Source organism: Calidris pugnax, unplaced genomic scaffold, assembly GCF_001431845.1.
Source record: "Calidris pugnax isolate Ruff unplaced genomic scaffold, ASM143184v1 scaffold70, whole genome shotgun sequence".
NCBI classification, from domain to species: Eukaryota; Metazoa; Chordata; class Aves; order Charadriiformes; family Scolopacidae; genus Calidris; species Calidris pugnax.
The window spans coordinates 7,781,436-7,808,051 of record NW_015090862.1 but is presented as its reverse complement, the minus strand read 5'-3'; the positions used below and the strand labels follow the sequence as shown (position 1 = coordinate 7,808,051).

At 40.5% G+C, this 26,616-nt stretch overlaps 1 protein-coding gene across 1 annotated transcript; it reads right to left on the bottom strand.

Moving 5' to 3' along the window:
* Positions 1-513: 513 nt before the first annotated feature.
* LOC106889585 (tropomodulin-2) lies at positions 514-26,086 on the bottom strand. Its single transcript, XM_014944750.1, has 9 exons — positions 25,878-26,086; positions 23,978-24,134; positions 12,832-12,954; positions 10,565-10,651; positions 7,752-7,882; positions 7,013-7,120; positions 6,600-6,743; positions 6,125-6,269; positions 514-4,040 (listed from the first exon to the last, which is right to left on the bottom strand). The coding sequence occupies exons 1-9, from the start codon at positions 26,001-26,003 to the stop codon at positions 4,006-4,008; spliced, it is 1,056 nt and encodes a 351-aa protein (XP_014800236.1). The 5' UTR covers positions 26,004-26,086; the 3' UTR covers positions 514-4,005.
* Positions 26,087-26,616: the final 530 nt, after the last annotated feature.

Sequence of the window (26,616 nt, the reverse complement as noted above, 5' to 3'; positions counted from 1 at the left end):
CCTAGTCACTCCTAAAAATACCATGGGTCTCCATGTGCAGCTTTAGATGTCTAGATGCATCACAGAAATCTGATCCAAAGTATCTCAGATAGTGACACATTCTGAAAATGGGAGGTTTTAATTTCCCATTTATTTCCTCTAGAGAAAAGTGCATCTCTTGCTGCATCTTCCTCTAAGAAGTTCAGTATCACAAGCGTTTGCTGCGTTGGGAGGCAGGAAAGTATTAGGTTGATGTTAAGAGTGTGCAAACCAAGGCATGGACAGGTATGATGAACTTGCTTTAAATCTGGAGGTTTCTCTTCTCCCAGTCCTGGTTCTGAGCACCCAACCATCATTCACAGAGCTCCAGCCCAGTGCATGTAATGGCAGGGGAGAAAAGGTGAATCCTGGCAGATAATGCAAATGAGTGAAAATTGCAAGAGCCACAGTGGAGAAAGTTGCTTACTCTAATGTCAGAGCGTCAAGGAAGGCTTGATGCAAGGCACAAACCCATGAGAAATTGCAAAAGCCAAATCCTTTATGAAGATTTATTTAGAAAAACACAATGCTGGGGAGTCACTGTTACATAGCGTGGTAATTCCTTCCTCTTGAGTAATATGCACCATACTCTGCGCATGCAATTACTTTTGTTCCAGAGATAACATCTTCATCTAGAGTTATACATGTACACATATGGTCCTTAGTGCACGCTACGATTCACATGTATGTTAGGACACACACAAAGTTGAGCTTTTCCATGAAAAAATATATAAAAAATACAAACCAAACCGAAGCTGTCAACACGAGAAGCAATGTGCAAAAATAGACAGTTACTCCTGAATGTTTGCTTAAGAAAAAAGGACTCTTCTGTCCCTGTTCCCCATTCAGCATTGAGTATGCCAGGTGATGCTTGAAAGTGGAATTTAAAATAACTAGTCATGTCCTGACCCCCTTCATGTTAGTTGCAGAGATTTTTAACCAGCTCAATGATCCTATATTAATATGAAAATCTGCCTTAAAGCATCACCACCATGTGCTGTTGTTGTATTGAACAGATCTTTGTATTGTTGCAGTGTTTGATTTGTGATGCTCAAGGCCAGGTGACAACCAAGCCCTTGTGTGGAGCACACAGAAAAGGCAGGACAGAGATGTCCCTGGTCACTGAGCCCCCTGGCAGGGGCTGGCAGCAGCTGCCTGGAAAAAATGGCCAGGGATTAGGAGTTCTCCTCAGGCCTGCTGGAAGGGGCTGGACCTCCCAGGTCCCCTGCCACAGGGTGCCCAGCTCCAGGCACTGTCTGCTACTGCATGGTGGGGCTGGTGTTGGAGATGATACTCTGGAGTGCCTGAGGAATCCTCCCTTCAGAGGAAACACGCCTGTGCAAAGAGCATGGCCAAAGAAGGGACAGAGAGCCCACAGGGCCTTCCCCAGCCAGGTACCTTGGTCCATGGTGCGAACGGTAGCTGACATGGATGGAGCCACCTGACTATATAACCACTTGTGTGGCTCTGAGCAAAGCTGTACAGGATGACATGCTGCAGATATCATGAAGCAGTCAGACCAATCTATCCATCCTTGTAGAACTGCTGCATGCAAATACCAACACCTTAAATGGCAATTAAGACTAGAAATGGATTGCACTTGTCTCCCTGAAACACATAGACGTACCACCTTTTAAAAAAGAAACTATAAAAAAAACAACTTCAAAATACATTAAAAAAAATGATTGATAGTTGGGATTCCCTTGGCTGGATCAAAGGAAAAGAGGAAGAAAATAGGGGCAGTGTGATTCTAATCACTGAAGTTTGTCAGTGACTATAATCTTTTGGTTTTGGGGATGAGGATTCTTACTACTTATGCGACTCAGTGCTGCAAAGCCCAGTATTCCTCTGGCAATCTGCATGGTTTTAAGGACTGTTTATTTAAGCCCATGCAGAGTTATGACTGTGTTACAGAACTTGATGTATTTTTAATGGGATATCAAAGTTTTTCACAGCAAATCCTGCATGGATCCAAGGAAAATCTCAGCAAGAGTCCCCTGTGTATTGTGTTTTTTACTTGCAAAGAAAAAGTTTCAGTCTTATTCTTGGGAAGGGAGGGAGAGGTGGAATTGTAAAGACTAGAAGGTCTCCAGGAATACCGCACTTTACATCCCAGCTCAGCAGACCACTTTAGCAAACTATTTTAAGTGGGATTTAAGTGTATGTATGTCATTCAGTTTGGATGCCAGTATGAAGACCAGTATCCAACAGGAAGAATGTTGCCTTCGACCTACTCGTTTCCATTACAAAAGGCACGGAGGGAGGGTTCATCCTGTTAACTTGCACCCCAGCACTGGTCAGGAAAACATCCTGCAGGGAAGTACATCCAACATGTACCGCCTGCTCCTGGGGCTCCCCTGGTTTCCAGTGCTCACAGCTCTGCCCCCTCGGTCAGGAGGGACTATGACCTCCAGCATTGTCATGTCACCCCGATGAAGGAAGCAGTGCTTCATCCCTGGTGTCCCAAAGGAGCTCTCAGAGGAGAGGCTAGTGTTTCTGGGGGAGCAGCACTAGACCCAGGTGCATTTCTGCAGCTTTCTGAAAGCATTGGTATGTGTGACACACCTAGCCTGCGTCTCCCTGAGCTCTGACAGCATGCCTATGTGTAACCAAAATGAACCTCTGGCTGTTAGTCAGAGACAACTGTTGGCAGTGATAAAACAATGGTAGAGAATAGTTTTAGACTGTAAAATACACAAAATGAAATGTTAGACTGAATTTTTACTAAAATTTTGATGCTGTTGAGCACTGGGGTTAGTTGCTGCTTCCCAAGTGTTTTCCACTGGGTTAAGATTATGTCCGGCATCTGAGTTAAGGCCCTGATTTAGCAAAGCATTTGTGCCTACGCTTAAATCTGCCCTTATTCAGCTAAGCACTGATGCAAGTACCTAAGTGCCTTGTGATACAGGGACAAACCCAAACTGAAGCCTATACACGTAAGTTACGTAGCTGTCACAACTACCCCTTTAATGCTTTTACCTGCTAGCACAGCTGCTCTCCTGGATTCACTGTTTAATTAATCTTCATCTAAAAGGTCCTGAGAACAGTTCTATAATACTAACAAATGTACATAAATACCAGAACTAAAAAAAAGTTAAATGCATGGCTCAAAGTAAAACAAATATTGCTCAGAATACTTGTTTAAATTAATAGCTGTTAAATGTGCATTCTAGTAGCAAATAAAAACCTGTTGGCCTAGAAAAAAAACCAAAACATTCAAAGTATATAGGATTGGCAGCACTAATATTACCTTACAATGTGGAGTAAGAATAACAAGTGTCAGTGTAACATTGTGAAATGATCCACCTAACCTAAGCTTATGTAAACAAGTAGGCTTTGACAATGTTTATATGTCTAGGCGTGATCCTGCACTTGGACCTGGACGGGTGGAGACCCAAGAAGGCAGAAGGATGCTGTGCCAACGTGGTTCCAGCTGCCCAGATCCCACTGCAGGAGAGAGGCTCGAGGGTGTGATCCTGCAAACCTGTACTGGCATTACTAGTTCTACTCCTGGGAGCGTCCCTTTGCAGGGTTCAGTTCAGCAGCACTATAAACATGTAAGTAAGGATTATTCACAAACATAAGGCATTGCAGAACTTGGCCCTAAAATTTCTACTTTCAGCAGAGAATCCTTTATCCAAACACAAGATCATATTTTAATGTATCAAAATGTGTCTAAAATAAGGATCAGAGTCACTAGGTTTTAAGCTCAGTAACACAATTAAGATTCTGCGTCTTGGCTTCAGATATTGCAAATCATTCTTTTCATTAAAATCAAACCAACTATGAATCTTTCTCATAAAAATTAAATTAACCGTGAAAGTTAAAAAAGAACAGACTGTGTTTTCAAGGTTAAAAGGAGACATTAACACAATTAATAACTCCCATTGTAATGGTTTTCCAGTGCTTTCCCTTCTGACCAGTGAGCACACTGAGACAGCAGTTGTTGGTGGCCTCCAATCTTGCCTTGCATCCTCCGTGGCGTGGCTACTGCCGCTCTCCTTCCACCCGCTTTTTACGAACTAGACCAATAAAACAAGAAAAGAGCAGTCATTATTGCTTTCCTGAGAGCCTAAGGACTTTTCTCACTGGCACACTCCCTTCCCAGTAACATGAATAAGAAGGAAGAAGATTCCAAGAAATACTCAACAGGATTATGTCCGTAAATGCCGTAATTAATAGATCTTAATGCTAAAGAAAACATTTGTAGCTAAACTGCACTTTTCTGTATCACAGACTGTAGAATTTCACCAGATGTTCATATCAATACATTTTCTATAAAAATCAGATTCTGACTTAAAGGTTTTAGATGATGAAGAAATCACCATTTTCAGTTCTTTCTCCCAGTGGCTCCACTTAGATTTTTGTTACAGGTTTTATTCTTCTTTTAAAAGCCACTGTGTTCCAGCTAAGTTGATACTGGTCTGCTCTAGTCTGTGTGGCAGTGCTCTGGATAATTTAAGCATTAAGCACCAAAGATTAATAACTTTTGTAATTGCACAAGTGTATACTATATAGATAAGTAATAATTATCTTTTAGAAAATAATCTTAAGTACTCTGAAGTACTGGTATCAGTGAGTATTGACAACAAGGAAAATATCATATTGAACCTTAAATTATCTGTTTAAACTTCACATGCTCTGATTGTATCAACTATCTGATAGTAAGTTTATTAACTCTGGATTCTCACTAGAAACCAAGTAAGTTGGAGTTGCCATTTGGCAAAGCAGAGAGTGATGAGATTTGTGTTATGAGCAGTATTATTTTGACAAGCAGCGCCTTGTGAATTTTTACAGCACCTAAGATAAGTTTCAGCTGGTATAGAGCAGGTCTAATTGGGCACCATTTGCTACTCCATACCCTAATAAAAATGTATTGAGTCTTCTCTGACTTGGCCAGATAAGGTTAGTGAGGTTCTCCTGTTTCTGTGATACAAAATTTGGTATTAAATCAAACTGTCACATCCGCTTTCTGATACTGAACTGCTGAAGGACAGAACAAAAGCAGTAAAACTGGATGAATGAATGCTTTCCACTACAGATAGTCAATAACAACAATATATTACTACAAACATTGCATTACTTTACTATCAGGAGGTTTATTTCATAGTGCTTTCTTGGCAGACTGCATTTTTCCAAAGCCTACAGTGTAACATCAGTCTTTTGTGTCTGCTTTCAGTGGTTTGTTGCTTCATTTATTTTATTTTATTGAATTCTTTTAAGTTATTCTGTCCTATTACATCTTGAACAGAACCATACAATGCAAAAGCAGGAAAATGAAGATAAGGTACAGGACATATGTCTAATGGCAGCAGGTTAAATAGTGGAAAAAAAAGGCCTTTCTCTCTTTGTTGGTGGGATGTTTCAAATACCATTCTGGGACACTAATAGCTTCAGGACCAACAGTATATCATTGGAATGCGTAGGTACTGCTAAAAATTAAAACTGCAAAAAGATAAAAGTATGTCTGAAAGAAATAGGTTCTAGCTCAACTTTTATCTCAGTTCTCACAGAGAGAAACCCAAGCTGAAGCCAGCAAAGGCATCAAGGTTTGACACCTCACTTTGAAGTAGAATTTATTAAAACCACATAGTTGGTTTGGGTTGGGTTTTTTTTCGTTATTACTGTAAACTACTCCTGCCCAGTCATCTCGTTCTTGTTCTGCTCTATTGAGCACACAGGGCAGAGCATTGTCACACTCAGGTAGAACTTGCAAAGCTTTATTGTCTTTGCTTGCACTTGGTCACACGGGCAGGAAGGGCTTTTTTGTTCCCTTGGTTGGGCAGGCTTGGTCTGTCACGAGCAGGGCAAAGAAGTGAGGAATGAACAAATAGGATGGGTTTGGCTCTCTGCTTACTGGCCAAAACAGCTGACAGGTCAGCTTGAAATCCAGGGTGCTTCGTGGAAAAGGCTGAAATAACTCCCCTTCCCAGAAGGAGTGGGAGAAGAAGAATAGTGGCTGTTGTCTGCTCTAGAGTCTGTGGAGCTATGCATCACCCCTCACATGTAGCAGATGGAATGTTGTACAGACAGGAAGAGATGTGTCTAGGAAGGTCACGGCTTGGCTAACATAAACAAATGATGAGTAGATGTAGTAGCATCTTACCCAGATCGTTGTTTTTAGTGATAGCTGCTGCTACCCTGGTTCTTGGACCTTGCTTTGTGAACTGGTATCCAAACTTGAGAATCTTGGAGTTCTCCTCCAGCATCTTGGCAATCTCCATCTCTACAGCTGTGCCCAGCTGCTGCCTCTGTCGGTGATGTGGTGAAATATCCCCAAAAGAAACAAAAATATTTGTTTTCATATTAGAGGGAAATAAGTGGTTGTATTTCACTGCTGTGCTGCAAACTACAAAGAGAATCCCATCCCTGGAGATTTTGCTCTGGGTATTATATTTGGCTTTGACCAGTTTTATTTAGAGGATTTCCACTGTTTGGTTGCACAGGCATGGGATGTGAGCTGCAGAATGACTGAGCCATAGAGGCTGCCTTGACTTTGCCAGAGGCCTCTAGGAAAACCCTCTGGGAATCTATATAGAAGGGACACAAAAATGGACTTTTACTTAATGTTCTCTCTTTACCTGGTTGTCAATTTTAATCTCTGTCAGGGATTCATTCACTTTCAGTGCATCAATCAGTGCCAAAATACCCGTCCCAGTGATGAAGTTGGATTCTACATTCAGACTCTTCAGTGTTTTGTTCACTTTCAACATATCTGCAAATGCCTGAGGGGGTCAAAAAGAGGGAATATGAGATAATGTCTTCAGAGTTTCAGGGAATAACAGAGTATCTGCAAAACATGGCTTAGTACCTACAAAGAAATAAACCACAAAAAGGCTTAGAAGTACATAGAGGTAGATCAAAAGAGATTACACTTCTATTTTGCATAGTCACAGAGAAATTCTGCAAGGGAAAATGAAGAATGCATCCTAAAGCAGACATAGACCTACTTAAAAATTGTTGTGGGTTTGTTCCAGACAGTGCTTAAACTTACAATAGCTACAGGGTCATTGCTTCGAGTAGCTGCAAGGCTGAATGTCTTCACGTGTGTGTTGCTTTCCAAAGCTTTTGCAAATTCTTTCAGTGTTGGAATAGGAATATTCTGCATTAAGAAGATAAACCCAGTAATTAGGAAAGCCAGTCACATTGCTAGGTACTGATTTTAATTATTATCAAACTGATTGATTAATAGCCACAGTCTGCACAATTTAAATATCTCCAATGCTTTTAAGAGTATCTCAGAATGGACAACACGTGCTCTGCTCGTAGTGGCCTTCAGAGACTTATGGAAGCCTGTGCTAGGATGGGATGTCAGCACTGCCTTTAACTGGGTCAGGCCAACGCAAGCGCGTGACTGATCTCTGAGCTACTTTCTGGTTTTGCTGCTGGTTGCTTAGTCTCCAAGTGCCAGCTCCTCTTCCATTTGCAGGTGTGAGCTAATTGAATTTGGCCGATGATGATTACATAGTGCCCATGAGATATCCTGCTTTATCACCTGCTAAAGGAAGGCAGCCAGAGGGAGTCACCTCTTGGGCTTTTAATTGGCATATAATTCAGTAGCAGGCATTGATGACCTTGGAGTCTCTACAACAGTTCCCTCCACACCCCTTTCCTGTGTGTTCTGCTTCTTCTGAACAGTAAAGAGAGACAAAATTTGAAGATAAAAGGAAAGGGCTTTGGAAAAATTTGAATAAACCCTCCTGTGATGACATAAAGGAAACCACAGCATCTACCTTTATGTTGTTGAGATTAATTTCTGTGAGACTAGGATCATTTGCTTTTATCCTTTGTAGACTTGCTTCCACGTTGGTTGGATTAGGTGGCTCCTCAAAGATGGGCTTGACCTTTTCACCTTTCACCACATCTGCAACACAAGATCTCATGAAATGTTGATGTAAGGAGCAGGCATCGTCATTAACAGTCTGGCTTTTCGAGTCCCATTTAGGTTTGTACTGTGGCATTCAAGAAAAGGTTTATATGAACCACAAAACTTGGAAGTAGGAGTATTAGTCCCATTATCCCTGTCATGCCCTTTGCACCTTCTGTGCACCCAGAAGCATGTCACTGGAAGCTGCAGGTGCAGCGGCTGGGCAGTATCATCATGGGCAAATTCCTCCTTTTATGTACAAAAGTCCCAGCACAATTAATTTGAGCCAAAGCAGCTTTAAAGTCTATTGTATAAGATGAAATATACTGCAAGGGCTGCTTTGTTCTTTGCCTAACACCTGTAAAGGAAGATGTGCTCAGAACTTGCCCATCACATTAGTGAGAAAATGTCCCTACACTTACAAATAGACTGTGCTAACACAAAGGGACATGACCAGGAGGCCCCTCAATTTCCTTCCCTTGGCTGATGCTATCAGCCTTATGATAAATTCAATTAGCTCTTGTAAAATTGCAACATCTGCACTTTCTAAATAATAAAACTATCAAAGCATGAAAAGCAAGTCCGGTTGCCAGCACCAAGATTTATTAAGTCTTTCAGTATTCATGCTCCAAAAAGATACAGTTTTTAATGCTGCAAGCTATGAGCTATAAATATTCTTAGAGATGCATAAAAATCATAGCTGAGAAAACAATTAGTACTTTTAACTCCCACGCATGTAGCTGTGGAGATTGATTTATAAACCCTGACCACTGAAGCCACTAGAGGCAAGAAAGGAATATGTTACTGACCACAAGTATGTTTAAACCCTTTTATTTTATGTTGCAGACAGAGGAGTGATATCAAAGACCTGTGCTTGAGTCTCAATGTACGCATTGCTGTTCAGTGCAATGGGTAAAGTTCAGCCGATATCATGGGCCAACAGAAACCCAAGTCTTTTTATAGAACCCATACTCTTAGTAAAGACAAAGTCATACACAAACCTTGAGCTGGTTTTCACTCTGCTCCCTTTTCCCCTCAACTATTATTTTTCCTAGTTCCCTGACAGACCTCACAAAAATAACACTGAATAACACTCCAGCCTTCCTAGGGAGTAGGAAATTGAAAACAACTGGTAAAACGCATAAAGAGAATTCACCCTATCTTGGAGGCAAACAAAAACCAGCAAAGCATTTTTTTGCACTTATGGCAACACTCTGCCAAGCTGGGAGCTGGGGAGAGACTTGCACCCTGTCCTCAGGTTAGACATCACAGTATACTCAGTCTAGAGTTAGCAGTATTTTTCACCTTCTACTTCTTGTGGCTTCCCACGAGTTTTATCTTGTTTCTTTAATAATGGTGCTGTTTTGCCACATTGATGGGCAACTTTTGAGATGTCTCCCTCTTTTACTGAAGCATTTTACTTGGCTAAGGAAAGGTGTTGCTTTTGGACCAAAGAATAAAGTGATGTGACGGTGATCTTCTGCTTCTTAAGTCTGTGATTGGAGCATAGTTTAGCTGACTCACATAGCTGACATTTTGACTCAGTACAACAAAAATATTCTGAAATCTATGTGGATTAGTAATGCATGCAGTTGCCTGTTATGAGATAGATGGCAGCTTGCACAGGGCCCCACTGGGGAGGCTTGCAGAGCAACCTTAATCCTGAGAAAAATGAAGTGACACAGTGTCCTGTCTACTTTCCCACCTCCCCTTTAGTAAAGAAGGATGGAAATGAAACTCCTCAGTAAAGATAGTTGCTGTTCTCATGGCCTTGCAAGAAGAAAACATTTTTTGAGTACGGCTTCCCCAGAAAAGAGCATTCCTCAATCTTGTCTTAAAAAGCAAAGTTTAGCCTACTTGATATCCCAGAGCTTGGAGGTGACAAGCTTTGGATCGATGCTTGGCAGCTCTCAAGAAGAACTTGGAATTCAGATGTATCCGTTTCTTTGCCCCATCCAGCCTCCTTTTGGCTGGTGAGCTAAGTTCTGATTCACCAAAGGTCTGTTTATTTAGTACAAACGTTTCTGGATTTGTTTTTAGTAACTATAGCAGTTTCTGTTGGGGGATTTCCTGAACAATTACACTCCCCATGTACCTAAGAAGCCCTGTAACAGCCAGTGTTCAAACACGCTGCCCCAGGATGGAGGCAGAGGTAGGAGATGAGAGAGAGCAACTGGGTCAGGGGCACATCCATGCGGTCTCTGCCTCCCTGTGAAGGCAGCTTGACGTGACTCTGGTCAGAGATGCGACTGCCACGCTCCAGCCCCATAGTTACAATTCGTTCTTCAGTTGGGGAACTGTAGGGACTTGGGCAAGATGGCCTGGCCTGTGCCCTGGCCACCCCATAGCTACAGCATGCTGCTTTCTGTCTGCTGCCTAAACTGCAGTGGAAATATATGTCTTGGCTTTTTAAGTGCTCCCATCCTGTCAAGCACCTCTGCAGAGCCAGTTACTGCAGTTAAGCTCCTTAGGAATGATTTGTTTGCATAGTGCTGTTGTCATTATAGATAATGAATATTAAGATTATATTTACTTTAAAGAGGTTCCCCTCATGATTAATTAGATCAGTCAAGGTAAGGCCATGTTCCATTACACTAAATTAGACCAATACACCCAACCTATAGATTTACAAGTCCCTAAAGATGACGTATAGCCCACAAGAAAAATCTGGTTGCTTACTTCTCACGCTTGCTTTTCCATCTTTACCGCGGGCTCCTGCTTCATCAAATTTTGGGTTGTTGACCATGTTGTGCACTCCAAGAACAGCTAAAATGTGTAAATACCAGGAACAGGATACAATGTTAATGGTAGGAAAAAGATAGGCGAAAAATATCTGCTACAAATTCTAGTTCAATTCCCCAAACAAAAAACCCTTTATAAAATGGTAACTCTGAGGCACGCTTGCTTGTAGGGAGTCTTTAGGGGTCTAAATACTGGAGATACAGACATTTTAATGTAAGTTTTTTAACAAATGAAGCAGTGTAGTATGCATATCACAGAAATGCCAGCTGGAAAGAACCACTGTGGGTAATCTCGTCCAGCCTCCCGTTCAAGCAGGAGTGTTGCCAATATTAACCAGGTCAGCCATGGCTTTGTCTAGCTGGATCCTGAAAACATTCAGGGATGAAAATCCCACACTCTCTTTGGGTAACTTGTTTCAGTGCTACACTCCTAATGAATTTTTTTCCATAATATACAACCTGAACCTCCTGTTGCTCCTTGCATTGTTTGGCATATCCAAGAAGCATCCGACTGTATGTGTGATTAGCTTAATAAATTAGCATTCACATGGGTTTCTTATAGAAGCATATGGATGCTAATGTACTTGGGGGAAAAAAAAATATATATTCCAGGACATCAAATAGTGAGAACTATTATGAGAGGAATGACAAAAAAATCAAAATTCCATAAAAGAACCTGCAGACAGAGTTATCTTTTCTGCAAAAGAACTTCCATAATATCAAAGAATAAATTGTTCTGTGTTTGCTGATACTTCTTCCACAAATTGTCTAATTGGACTTTATTCTTTAGGATCATGCAGGAATTAGAAGTTATTAACTTAATGTAGATTTTTACTTTTATAATCAGGGTCTTTTTCTTATGGAAACTACTCTGTTCTGTAAGCAAATGACTCTCTAGTTGCTGTTACAGATTATTTTCAGAACTCTTGGCAGTCAGTGTGCTACTTGCTGGTTTTCATTAGACTTTGATACCTACAAATTCTGTCATAAATGGCTGGATACTGACCAGAGATGAGCAAAACCTGGAACTTCCTTCCATGAACTTCAGAATTCCTGAGAAGTGCCAGCTGCATTATAATGCTGTAATACACCACATTTCGCTCAGAGCCAAGACTAATGCATACAGAAATGTGTGGTGTAGCCAGGAATTACAGAAGATAATGGCAAGATCATGTCCTTCAATAGGACAATATAGCAGGTACAAGAGTTTTGAGTTTAATGTTGATCTAACCCAGATTCAGATTAATCTAATAAGCTGAAATATTTCATCTGGACTTTCCTAAAGAAAAACAAAAAAATGTTGAAATTCTCCCACCAAAATTTTTGCACAGATTAGTGCCCAAAAAGATAGACCATGGATCTCAGAGAGCCCAGGGAAGGATCCACGCCGAACTGAGTGGAAAAGGCAGGTTCCACAGGGAGATCGCAACACTAGGTTGTGCAGGGTCTTAGGATGACCTATTGACATTAACCTCACCAGCCCTGACTGGTTTGCTTCTTCCCAAATTAGGGATTCAGATGATAATCCATGATACGAACTGCTTGAAAATCACAGGCTGTTCAAGAACTTCAGACTGGCCTTTGTTATACTATAGTTTCAAATGTTATTTATGCAAGTGGGTATATTTCAAAATTATTTCCTTTGTGCACACTCTAGAACATGAGGTCATACTTGGGATTAAAGGAAAAGAATTAAAAGTGGTAAAGTTAGACAGGTCTAATCAGCTGGCAACCAATTTTCTGATTCAAGGGCTTAGATTCCAAACTCCCTCATGGATGCAGGATCTTCATGCACTGCATCCTCTAACAAGGTCACCCCACCATTTGGGATGTCAGAGTTGAGAGGAGGTAGCAATAGTACACTACAGACAATGTGGATGCAGTAGATCAATGGTCTCCACTACAATGTAAAACACCCCAGCCTGCATCTTGACCCCTCCCTTCCCCAAAGTATATTAACTGGTTCATCTTCTCCCCTTGCCTGCTACATCAATGATAATTAGATGAGAGATGTCTAAAATGCAGCAGCTATTGAGTCATATTTGATGTCCTCATGGGCAATGTGTGGCCCAAAGGCTGGCCGCCTGTCTGCATGGCGAAACAGCAGGTACTTGGGAGATGACAGTGAGATATTCCTGGTGGCAGGTGCAGGCAGAGAAGAACTGGATGTGTATGTAGGAGGATCATACCTATATATTGTCTAACCTGCAAGGTCGTAGAGCTCAGTATCTGATGCACTAGCCAAGGCTTCTTCTAGTTCCGGATCCAGGGTCACTTTCTCTTCTTTATGGGTTTCTATGGGCTTTTCTTTAGGGATAAATATTTTTCCTAAGAGAAGAAAAAAGCCAGAGTGAGTAATGAATTATTGGAACAATTCATCTGCCTCCTGGCAGTGGGGGAATAAGTCTGTGACAATGGAACTGCTTGGAAATATATCAAGGGCATGCTTTCCTTTTTCTACTCGATGCTATCCTTGATGCCAGGATCTTAGTAAGAGTCTAAAAATAAAAGGTACCAATTTCTGCTCTGTATTGGTGATTGTTAATATGGAAGCAAATTTCCTAAAATTAATCCCCAGGACCAGTCACAGCTGGGATTTTTCTGAAGTTCCTGTGGCCTTAAATAAGGCAGAAACAGGTCTATGGAAACAGCTTGCAAAAACGTCATTCTTATATTTAAATGAGGTACCAGAAACAGTTAAAACCATCCTACTGTAAGAGTCTTTCAGTTTACCAAATTCCATACCAGAGCCTGAAAGTCCAGCAAAGCTGTTCTCTTCCAGTAACTCAATTTAATTCCCAGTCTCTCCATGAGTATCTCCCCTCTGGGTCTCCTGATGATCATTCACATAAAGAGCCTTATCCTGAAAAGTCTGAACTGAACAGAACCACGTGTTCCCAAAGAAAGACTCCTGACCTATGTGTCTCTCCTTGTATCCTGCTGTTACATTGGGGTCAGCAGGTGTCTGTTTCCATCCATGCAATATTCCTCAAGACTGAGATCATCAGCCCTTCTGCTGAAATGAGAAAACTGTAGATAAATCCAGAAACACCACAAAAAGTCCCACTACTCCTGTACCCTGCTCTTACATTTAACCTCAGCAGTGTGATGACGTAACTGCAAATACTTGGCACTAGACCCTTTAAATCAGAGCTAGGGCTGCACTTCAGTCACCAGCACTGCTGGGGCTTTTCTCCCACTCAGGACTTTGCTGTACCAACCCATACAGTCAGTAATACAGTAGATGATGCCACATGCAACAGATGGTGTCATTGCTCTGATAATTCTGTGAATTCCCATGTTCTACTGTCCACTGCAGAGTAGCTCCCCTCACCCTGTCCCTAACCACTACTTCTCAAGTAGGCTTTAGTTAATCCCATTGTAATGAAGCTGTGATGACCTTTGGATGCGGGGAACTTTGGGCCACTGTCAACTTTGAATTGTCTTTTTGTGCAGCTTTGTACATTCTAAATGTAATGCTTGAAGCATATCCTGTGGCTTTCAGAAATGTCTCTAAAATAGTTTAATTTCAACTGTATTAGTGATACTGTTTTGTTACCAGTGCTGATACTCAGTGTTAAATTACAGATGCTTTGCCCCTGCTTCTTCAACACTGTCATCCTTTTGTGGCTTAATTTTTCCCCATTATGATCCAAAGTATCATTTTCATGTAGATAATGCCTAGTTCATTTATCTCTTTCACACAAGTTTGTCTACAGCAATTTCTACACTGTCAGCTTCCATGACTGAGGTCACGGAATAAGCTCAGAAAAAATTTTAATGGATATTTCGGAAACTTTGGCATGGTTTACTGACGCAGGATTCTAATTATCTACCCTAGAGATATTTGTACTAAGGCTAAATAATTTCTGAGTACAAAACTGGACAGAAAGTCATGTAGAAAGACAAAGTAGTATCATATTATGATTCATTTTACATGCAATATTTTAACTAGGTAATTTTTTTTTGTGGGCCAAAGGTAAGAATCATTTTCACTTTCACAATGCACTGGGTGATATGAATCTGAGACAGCCTTCCAAGCAACATCCAACAAAAGTCAAGTGGAAATCTGGGGTGAGAAATACTCTATGAAGGTAGCTTTATTTGTGCTCTCCCTGTACTACCACCTAAACTGAAGTCTGTAAAATATTTTCCTTTCAGATCTGTAGTGGTTCCACATGAGTTTCAAGTAATCAGTAGGTCATTTGAGATCTTGTGGGAATCCTGCTTATCTTTATCCTGGCTGATAATACTATTCCCTAGGAGCTGTACTCCACAGAGCCATAGCTCACATGAAACATCTCCATCAGGCAATGAGTGATTCTTCACAGACCCAAACCCCAGCCAGTCTCTTAGCAAATACTGACAGAAATCTATACTGTTGCATATAACATTGTAAGGGGACAGAGGACCTGGAGTCTTGTATAAACTGGACACAGTATGCATTACAGTTGGTCCTTCCCAGTGGACCTTGGATGTGGGCAGGCCACGTATCTTGGGTAGCAAGAAATCCAGCGATAATGGAAACCAATACAGGCTCATACTTTTTCTGTACAGTTCACATGTATAGAAATACAATTTCTAAGCATTTTTTCAGGCATATGTAATTCTTGGAGGGCAGCCCAAATCTTTTTACTTGTGTGTATGACTCCCAATGATAGTTTCATTTAAAGCATTCTTGGCAAATGTTTTAGAAAAAAATTCTATTACTGGTTATATGAAATATTTCAAGGGGTAAGGTCATGTCAAAGATGGCAATATATATCTTTAATATATGTGGGCCTTAATGGCATCCAGTGGCATTTAAAAAATATTCTTTTTTCTGATATCTAGATAAGAACATTCTTTTGCATTATCCCACTGTCAAGAGATGCGGTGGCATAGCAGATAGAGGTTAGAAGAGCTTATCCATTTAGCACATTAGTAGGAATTCATTATCTGTTGACCAACAACAAAAGCTGTGTGCCTGTGTTAATAAATGGCTGTCAACCAGTTTTCCTTCGTTATTTTAAGGACAGAGTTTAAAGATCCAGGAGGTCCCTTCCGTTGTGTAAATTCAATATGTAGTGCCATCATGGAATTCACTGACAAACTAAAATATGGCTTGTGGCTTGCTTGTTTCAATGGTCCAGCTTAAATTTAAAATTTATTATTTGGAAGAAGCCCTGGAAGAATAGTGACATTTTATTATTTTAAAGTGAGATTTACGAAGAAAGGCTGTTCCTCTTCATGCTCTTTATAGTCACACTATATTTTAGAAGGTATTTTATTATAGCATTCCATGTGGTATAATTAATGTTGGCTGTGTTACATTTTGCCTCCAGAATATATTAATGTTCTGTGCTAAGTCTTAATAGTAATAGCTTATCTTTCTACCAATGAAAAAAAACAGTGACAAAAGTTATGTTTATAGATATCATGTAAATCAATGCAATTCTCCCCTTCTTTCTGTCAAACTGAGATAAGTGCCTGGTCACCAGGGTGACTGAAGCATCTTATTATAACCCAGGGACTTTCTGAATGTGACTGCAGTGAGTAGAGATTTGTCCCAGCTCAGTTTAACAGCAGCCCTATTCCTTTTCATACACTGCAAAACTTCTATTCAAACTGAAATATGATATGGTTCATGTTTTACCCTAAAGAGTCTCAAGGAAAAAATCCATTGAAAACTAGAGAGAAGGAGGATTCAGTAGAAAGGACTACAGAGAGACACAGAAATGCAAAGTGAGATAAAAGGAAAACAAATTCTATGAAAAAAAAAGAAATACACTGTGTACAGTCATAGAACCATAGGTGTAAGTTTGCCACTTGGTTTTAGCAAGCTCTGATTTCCTGCATTATGCAAATGCCTCCATTAAAGCAATCAAAGTAAACTAAGGAAATGAAATGTATCCCTAACTTCATTTCCTTATGCAGTAATAGTCAACTACATAACCACATACGCATATCTGCAGGAAAATGCATTAATTGGGCAGGAAACTACTTCAAGTTTATTTTCCTGAAATAAGTTTAATTGTTTATTGTCATATAAAGGAAAAAAAAAAAGTAATTTTAATAGCATAATTGGTAGGATATTACTAGTGTGACCAATCTAAAAAACATTCTGAAGATTTCATCTTCATTTATAGTTTACAGTATTTGGAACATCTTCTCTCTGCCTTCCTTCCTATGTCATTAGACTTTTGTGAATTCCCCCATTTTAATTATATAAATACTCAGTATTTATTCCCACCTTGTACAAGCCAAAATTGTACAAGCAAAAACTCAGCAAAGCACAAAGCAATGGGAAATAACCCCATTGATTCAAGCTGTAAAAATGTCCTTTTATTTAAAATCAGTTTTATTAAGGATAGTTACTTAATTTTATAATACAAATGCATTTTCTGTCATAATTGTAAAACAGTAACATACTTTCTTTTCCTATAAGCTGTGGTTCAGATTATTGTACTTTCAAGAAAATGTCTGGTTACACTTACTACTTCTTACTTTTCAATGAATCGCTGACTACAGTGAGTGCCTGTTTATTCTCAATTACAGAATGCTGCACTGACCTTAGAAGTGAAATTCAATAATCTTGGAAATCTGCCTTGCATAAATCACAGGCACCTGATTCACTTTTTCCATTTTGCACTATTCTTTTCTTCTGAAACTTCCTTAAACTCCTCTGTGGAGTTCTATGAAAATTGAGCTAGTTCATACCAGGAATAAATTTGTATCATGAAGAAGAAAACAGGCTAAGTTCAAGTAAGTGTGAAGCCAAAAACTAGTAGGGATTAAAATGCAGTTTCATAATTGCTGCTGTATTGTTACTCTTGGATTAGTGTCTGCATATTCTTTGCCTTTAAAATTATGATAATGGAAAGGAAGGTTGCAAAGTTAAGCTTTCCCAAGTTATTAAATCTATTGTGCATATGCACAAAGTCAAATTGCAGCAGCATCTTTCACTTTGGTCAGCGTGCCTAGATTCTGCCACCTTAGCAATACCCTTTAAAGAATTATTCTGAAAAGTGTACTTTCCCAAATGAAAATAAACAAAAGCCAACCTATAATCTTTAGAACAGAAGGAAGTCCAGAATTTCATCAGGCCCTCACATGGAGTACCACAACAGTTAGGATCCTTGTATTCCTGCAGCAGTCCTCTGGACTACCACATGGGTAAACCCACTTCCCCAACAGCAGGAGAAGGCTGTTATGTGGAATGGCAGCAGAGGAGGAGAGTCAAGCTGCTGGGCTTTAGGTTCTCAGGGACATCAAAGAGCCTTGAGACTTAGGCAAAGCTAGATGCCACACTAGTCATCTTCATCTCTGGCCTCTTTTCTCCCGTCTCACATACCCTTCTCCTCTGTTCCTTTCCTCGTTGCTCCTCGTGTCTTGCCCATCCCTCGTGTCTCCTGGTCCAGCTCATCTTTGAATCCTGATCCTACCCACCACCTCCCTTCCCTCTGCCCTCTCTTCCTTACCTTCTACTACAGTGCCTTTCCCCAGAACTGCCACATCTAGTCCTTCACCCTGAACATATTCATACAGCTCCTCAAAAACCAATCCTTCCACTTCTCTGCTGGCTGTTTATTTTTCTCCTTTACAGTGCCCTTCCCAAGTGAGGGGAGCACTGTCAGAGCAGGAGAGTCTCCCTGCCCTGGTTCTGATGTGACAGTGGCCTCTCAGGAGCAATGTAGACGAGCCCGTGCACCCTCCAGCTGGCCACGCTGGGTCTCTCTGGGCGCTGCTGGGCTGGCACAAGTTCCTTCTGCACGTCCAGGCAGAAGCTCTGAGCACATGGCTAACAGTCACTGCAGGGGGAGTATTTTGAGAACGCTATAACAAACTGGATGTACAAGAAAGCACAATATTTTGAAGACGCCAAATTCAAGTGTATTTCCCTGGGGACTGCAAAGGGCATATATTTCAAGCACCCTCTTCAAAGCATGGAGGCACTGCAGCTTATAAAAAAAACAGCTGGAAAAATTTACTTTAGATGGATAAAACAATGTGTTTTCTCCTAATCTTGTTCTTGGAAACAGCTGAGTCCTTTTTGCTGACACTTTCCAAAAATTCAGCCCAAGGCAGGCTCTCAGCATGGGAAATTTCAGTGTGAACTGTGCAAGTTTGGCAAAGTCATAAGCAACTAAAACAGGATCTTACAAAAGCAAGCAGTGAAAGGCACTGGCTGGAGGCATTACTGTCAGCAACTGCAGCACTTTCAATGCTTCAAGAGACAAACATCGGTTCTAAATTTAAGCCTTGAAGAACAGGAAGAAGGTGGCAAAAATTTAAATAAGCCATTTCAGCATTGAGAGTGGAAAGACTGTCTTTGTCAATCCAAGAAAGATACTGTGCCTCTAAACTAAACCCTAACTTTTTTTATATTGAGTCTGTTAGAGAAACCAGAATTGGAACTCATTAGCATCTACTCTAATACTTTGACCTTCTGAAAATGACTGTCGTTATTACTAGTGCTGTGTATTGATGCTCTGCTTGGCACAACGCAACATGCAAGACAGTCTCTGCCAGAGCAACTGAAAACAGGGGTTTGCCCAAAAGTTCTCTGCTTTCATCATCCTTATTTTCTTCCTTTCCCCTTTTATCAGTTGGCTAAAAATGGTAGCATTTAATCCCATACAAGCGTGTTCCCCTTCCCTTTCCAGCCACAAATAATAATAGCCCAATCCACTGGAGTTTTTCTGTGACTTTGATGAGAACTGGATCGGATCCAAAATGAAATGGTTTGGCAAGGAGCAGAAGACCTTGTAGAAAACAGGGATAGTGGTAAAGGGTTGAAACAACAATCCTTATAGCAATTAAAAATGGCATGGCCAACTTTTCATATCTAATGATATTTCACAACAGAACTTTTTTCAATTGTTTCATTAATGTCATGTACTTAAGAGAACCACTGCAACAAACCAGAAATATTGTTAATATTTTGTTTGCATTACAGTAGTACTCAGATCTTAACTGAGATCAGCTGTACAGACCACATTCAGTAAGAGAATGAAGAAAGAAAGAAAGAAGAAAACATGCACTATTGACGCTGCTCTTTAATATTTTGTGCATGCCCTGCCCCTTAATTTCTCTACCTTTTCTTTTTATTTCTGGACCTTTCATGAACTTGAAAATGGTACAGAAAAGGTTTCACAGTGATCTAAGTGTGATAACCAGCCGTTCTAGCTATATGTGTTAAATGCAGTGGGTCAAAGTAACTCCTGTAGTTCATCAGATTCTACGCAAGTACTTCTAGAATATCCACCCTAAGTAGGAACTAATCCAAAAATACATAAACTAAACACAAGCTGCCAATCACTATGGCTACAGTTATCAGCCCTAACTCCCTGCGCCTCCACTGCTCATTAATAACGAACCCTCTGTTGGTGGGGATGGCTGATGATCAGCTGTGTTGCACAGCAGTTCCTGAAGGCCACCAGACCATTTGCATACCATAGGGGGAACAAACACTTGCCATGGGGACATTCAAATAACGTACCCACCCCTGACTTGTCTTAGGTCTGAAAAAATTGCTTGGTGGCCAGTTTGGGTGCACACCTGGCAGGCTGGGACCATTCTGACCCTGGCACAGCACACAACTTGGGGTTTCATTGCAATTTGAAAGCTATCCTGTACAGGCTTAAAACCTTCGTTTTGTACAACAATTAATGTAGTACGTTAACAAGCTGAAATATGGCAGTGGGTCAAAACCCTAATGCAAGCCATACGTTTGATTGTTTTTGCCAAACATTTCCAACCTCTCCAAACCATGATTACAACCAAAAACAAGGCAACTCCCTGCAGGACCAGCCCCCCACCTCGAGCTCGTATTTAACACTTTCTGTGTTTTAACCGCTCTGAGTATCCCCATCAGCTCTGGAATTTGTTTTGGCTTGTTTTCTAGCACAATCAAAACCTGATGGTTGTGTTCAGCATATGGAGACCAACATACGCAACTGAATTTTGTCCTTCAGCAGCTGTTTGGTATTGCTTTTTAGTCAAGAACTTTCCAATAAAACTTTAACACTAAAAAAGTTAGGCAGAGACACTAGATAAACAACAATGATTTATCACAGACTATTCTGGAAGGAGGATATTTAAAATGCCACCTTTTTTTCAGATCATCACTGAATTTTCATGTCAATATCAGCTTTGCATGACAAACATAGGAACTGGTAGAAATATCACTTAACATTTGACAGAAGCATCCTACTTCCTAGATTTGAAAAAATAAATGCTTTCCCAGTGGCAGAAAAATATCAAAGTACAAAACAGTGACAAAAGCTTAAACAACACTTGACATATTCTAATCCTACTGACACACAAATATTCTCAGGTGGTAAATACTGCCAAATGGTACACTGACATCAACACCTCCCTCTTCTAATTATACACAACTGGATGCATTTTGGAACTGCCCCAGAACTTAATTTTTAACTAGTAGAATTAGTGTAAAATTAATCAGAGAATACTTACAATATGGCTAAATTATAGCACTGCTGTACTGTAAAGAAATCATTTAATGGGCATCTATATAATATAATCATATAAATATTTACCAGTCTTTAAATATACCTTAGAGACCATCAACATGATGAAGGTGAAGAATAAGCTTTTCCTCAAGAGATATTCTTCTTTAGTTTCTTTTAGGACATATTTTAGAAATGTAAATTATTTATCCTGAGCTAATTACTAAGCTTTGGAAGAATGCTAATTATTCTCTAATTAAAGTGACTTCAAATCCAGCATGTAGTCTCTTGTCTTGGAAATGTCTTTGCAGGATTGCTTTATTTCCTTGCACAGGAAATATTGTAGTATAAATGAAAATCAAGTCATTAATATTTTAATACAGTCATTCTGTTATTGTCTCTTCAATCAAGTTTGTCAAAATAAGTAAAACTGCAGCTACAAGCACGGACTCTAACATCCAGAGCCAGCCATACATGGCCTTTGCGCAACATTCGTGTTTCACCAGATTCACCCAATTAGCAGAATTAGCATACAATTAATAGGAAAATTGCAGGACGTTTGACAGATGGAGATCTCAATTCCAGAAGGTTCAGATTCTACAAGAAGTTTTTGCAGCGCAGAGCCAGGGGTACAGAGAACAAGGGGACAGCGTAGCCCAGTGCTTGAACTCTGGTTGTTTTTCTGTGGCTACCTCCTGCCAAGTCGGGAGCAGGAGAGAGACACCAGTACCAATATAGGATCAAGCTCAAAATAAATAGATTCTTTCCCAAAGCCATTTCCCTTAAAGCAGCACAAAAATGACACTGCTGTTCATCCAGTTCTCAGTTGTCAAGGTACTGGACACCTCATCAGTTGTACAGATCTCAGATTACTTTAGTTATTTCTAATATTAACAAAGAAACAAAGGGCATTTTATGGCATTTGGCCTTTGACAAAAAAAATAAATTAGTGGATTCTTTGTGTTTCAGTTATGGTTGTAAAATGACTGCATAAATCACAGCACGTGGTTGTTTTCATTTGACTTAATCTGCTAAAGCTGATACTGAAGATTTTGTCAGGAACTGGTGTTGTACAAGGAACAGGAAAAATTAAGGGAACGATTCCCTTAGCCTAAAATGCTATCATAACCTCATAATTGTCACAATTCTTCAAATTGTAATTTTGAAGTGAATGATCACAGTAAATCAGAAAACAAAATAAGAATAGTTTTAGATGCTGGCATGGCTGAATTCAGTCTGTGCAGAGGGAAAGGTGACCTGTGGGGTCATCTGTGTTTGTAAAGCAGTGGCATTTCCACACCGGAGACACCACGAAATAATAAGCACTTTAAGAGAAGCAAACTTAGGAATAATACTGCTTTAGTCTAACCAAAAGAAAACTGAAATAGAATTAACAGGCCGGTACGTACAATAACTCTGTCAGGGACAATACCAGGAATAGTTTTGTACAGATCAAGTGCCAGCCCTATGGGTATATGCAATTCCACCCACCGCTGGATTTTTGTGTACTTATGTTTCAGGCATGTTTGGAGATCTCAGACATGACTACAGTGCAAAATACAAATTCTGAGCCCTAAGTCAGTAAATATCAGCAAGGTGAGACCTGACTGATGGTGTTGGTATAAATATGCAGAGACCTGCAAGTGGTACCTTGCACTGTACTAATCCAGTGGTGTATGTGAGAATGGAAAAGGGAAACAATTGGTAATAAATCCATACAACAATAAACTGTTTCTCTTTCTGTACAGTATGTGCTTGATCACTCCTGCTACCGCAGGATCACTGCAGGGGCACTGCATTTCCATGGGCTCAGAGCCACCCTGTGAATAGCAGCAAGCACCAGTTATGATGGAGGAAAAACGCAGGTTAAATAACATGCTGCTTGATAAAATAATGTATCTGTCAGACGTAGAACAATGGCTCGTTTGTCCAAAACTGCTGTTTCAAATAGGAACACGATGTAATGATAGTAACAACTTTTGGACTGTGAATAACATTTTATATCTTTGGTAATGATACATAAAGTAAAAAAAATGTTGCATGTGACTTTCTTGAAATCTTTGCTTTCCCTTAAGCAGGTCCTGCTGAAACGATGGCAAATTCACTAGATGGCCAGAAACGGACCCAGGCATAACAAGTCCCTTCTTGAATGGAGGCGTGGCCCGAGGTAGGCATTTTTATCCACTGTATATAAATGAGGAAAAAGAGATAATGGTGCTAAAGGAACATTGTTTGCTTAAAAATATATGTTCCTGCCCTAAGGTTATCCTACCAATGTTTGAACAATTAGAATTAGGTTTTCCTGTTTTTCCCTTTTTTTCCTGTAGCTGTAGGACAAAGGGAAGCAGAGAAACTGTCTGCGTGAATAGCATTGCCAGATGTGCTAGTAAACAAGTGGAAAAATACTTATTTTTTGTAAGTGTATTCCCCGAGCTATTACTTAGAGCAATTGTAGGCAATACTGACTTGGAAAGGAATTTAATGTTTCCTCCTAAACACCTCCCCCAGTACCGTGCCCTTGCGTGGGCCTAAAGCTTCGCGTGGGAGTAGTCCCAGTGCAGTCAGGAGGCCACCCTTGTCCATCCGCGGCTGCAAAGAAGCATTTGCTGATCTGGGAGCTGCTGAGTGAACCCTTTGCTGGACTGGTGCTCCTGTGCTCCCACACCCACCAGCGGGCCCGATCAAACCTGCCATTGTAACTCCAGAGCAGCGAGGCAGACCAGATAAAACCACCGCTTCATCTGCCTCGACAGTGCTCGCCCTGACTCCTGAGCTTCACCCTGCAGAGAAACAGCCTCCACCTCTGTTGTCCCAGCGTATTCCACACCAAGGCCAGGCAGTGGTGGATGTTTGTGTCTAGGCAGTCTGTTACTCAACACTGACACAAAGACAGACTGTACCTTTCTTTTCCCCCGTAAATGGTACAAAGTCTTCTCTGTCCTTGTGCTCAAGTGCTTGCTTCTCCAGGTACGACAGCAGGCGTTCTCTGTCAAAAGGGCCTGTAGCTGCCTTAGTGGTCTGGTCCTTTTGCCTAAATCCCGCTGGAAGCAAGGCATTCTGTGGAAGAGAGGGAAGCATGTAAAGAAGATGCTAGTGTTCAAATTTTAATTTCAATGTTGTTTTGTTTAATGAAACCATTCTTTGCATGTCACTTCACATAATGTTCTTTGTTGACAGCAATAACACACATTACCTAAATGTAACCATTAAAACCAGTGTATCTTCCAGCCTTCTTGTTTGTACCACCTCTTAACATATTCATTAACCATATTTACAATCACAGCACCAAAGAACTGAGCAAGATCAGAGCCCTTTGTTTTACACATATTATAACCACAGAGTTTGCAGTCCAGATAAATAGATCAGGATACATTTTCTCTACATTTTCTTCTCTTCTTTTACTCGTTTTTCTTCTCATTTTTCTTTCTTTTCATTTTTTCAAAAATTCCTTTCATTCTAACATAGATGTCTCCTGGACTTCAGAAATGAATGGCACGCACAGAAAGTAATTGGTGAATTATTTGGACTTCAGCTATTTAGAGTATGCAGGAAGCAAGCAGAAGGAGCCTGACTTGAAACATGTAGCTGTGTGACCATGCGACTGCATCTGCACCCCATGATATAGGAAGATGCATAAGTTTCCCACATTTCTGCCCAGGAAATCCCAGAAAGGAATACAGGTACGTGGACTTCGCGGTCTATGCGCAGTAAAGTCAGCAGGCTGAAGCTGCCCCAAAGCACTGCAGAAGCACTTCAGCCTTGGCCAGAACATGCACAGTAAGTCTGATCCCTGGCAAATATCCCGGGAATCCTGTGCACATCCAATATGCTCAAGTCACTAGACATTTTACCTTTTTGTGCACAAACGTACCCATTTACTGCACATATGTAGCTTGACTACAAATGCACCACAGCTTGGTCTTAATGTTGTGAATGTTCTGTGTCTCCCACTGAGATGCCAGATATTTGAACACGCCAAAAAACACACTGTGGAAGTGGTAGGGGTGAGGGAGGTGGCAGCAGAGAGGGAGAGAACAGAAAACCTCACCCTTAATTTCCAGGTAAATTTGTGATATAAAACTAGAAGCTATCAATCTATTGTGGTTTTTTCAAATTTATCTCCAGAGTGTACGGATTTTATCTGCCAGTTTACCTGCCAGTTTTCAAACTCCTACATCCGTTTGGAAGCCTTTGGGGTAGGTACAGGCAGAATTCCCATCCAGCACGCTTGTGACTGTAACCTCATTACTGTGGGACCAAGTGGTTCCCAGACCAGAGATCTTCAAATTCTTTGTGAGAGTATCTTCAAATACCCACATGATCCTTGCTCTCGAGAAAATGACGGTTCTGTAGCTGAATCTTATTTTTCTTAATCATGCCTAAATATACTCTCTTCAGCTAAAAATATCTTTGCTGAATGACATAGTCAACAGATTTCAGAAGTTCAAAAGATCTGATCTTCACAAATACACATTATGTTTGTTTATTGCTGTGTTCAGAAATAGCAGCCATAAAAAGCTTCACATGCTGTAGTCTGCAAACATGATTAAAGATTTAGATTGCAGACAAGCTCATGTCTAAATAGACAAGGGACAGAGAAAGGGCACAGTGACTTGTACAAAAGCAAGTAGCACATCACAGCAGGAATAAAACCAAAATGTCCCCAGCTGAGTTGATCATCCTTTAGGGCACGCTGCCTCTACTGTAATGGAATACAAATATAAAATGCTACAGTATGTGGCATTTATAATTATAATTGGCAGCTTTTGAACTACAATCCCCCCGGCCCCCGTTACTAACCTCAGGATCAAGGTCATCAAGAACATGCTCTAGCTGTTTCAGTTCATCCTCTGAGAGTTTGCTGAGTATTTCATCTTCATTGATATTCTTATATTTCTCCAACTCTTTTCGGAAGGGCAAAGACATGGCTCCTGCTGCTCTGCTTGACTGATGCTGCTCTTCAAGACTTCAACCATCCAGAAGTACTGAGCTTCTTGTGGCTTCACTCACTGTTAACAATAAAGCATTATGAGTATCTCCATTTAGCTGATATAGTCCTAAAGAGCCTGCATGCTGAGAGTCACATTTACACTTTATTAATGAAAACAAAGCAGCAAGATGTTCTGGCTCAGCAGAGGGGGAGTGGGAAGCGCTGGGGCTGACTGTGCAGCAGTAGCTCAGGAATAGCAAGAAAGTGTATGATATGCTTGGGAACCTCATGGGTGCAGCAGCAAAGAGAAGCTTTGAGACAAAGAAAAGAAAAAAAAAACATTGGGAACTTATCTTTTAAATCTGTTTTACTGAATTTGCTTAGAAACAACAGTATCTGTTCTTTTGGCTAATACAGAGGAAAGTGGTAGAGTCACAGAAAACAGTCCAACACTGACAAACGAGCAACAGAATGTTATGCCTTGAGGTATTCTGTCTTATCCCAGCTTTGATGATGGATGAAAGCTTACTCACGTTGTCTTGGCTGGCTTTTGGGTACATTCTGGTTACCTAAGCAGCTTTAAAGTGTACTAGTTGGTAGTCTCATTTC

Excerpts from the sequence above, each read along its gene's own strand:
- LOC106889585 (XM_014944750.1), bottom strand. The coding sequence starts at position 26,003 with ATGTCTTTGCCCTTCCGAAAAGAGTTGGAGAAATATAAGAATATCAAT. Across the intron at positions 24,135-25,877 it reads TTGATGACCTTGATCCTGAG|AATGCCTTGCTTCCAGCGGG; the intron begins GTTAGTAACGGG and ends TCTCTTCCACAG. Across the intron at positions 7,883-10,564 it reads TGGAAAAGCAAGCGTGAGAA|ATGTGGTGAAAGGTGAAAAG; the intron begins GTAAGCAACCAG and ends CTTGTGTTGCAG.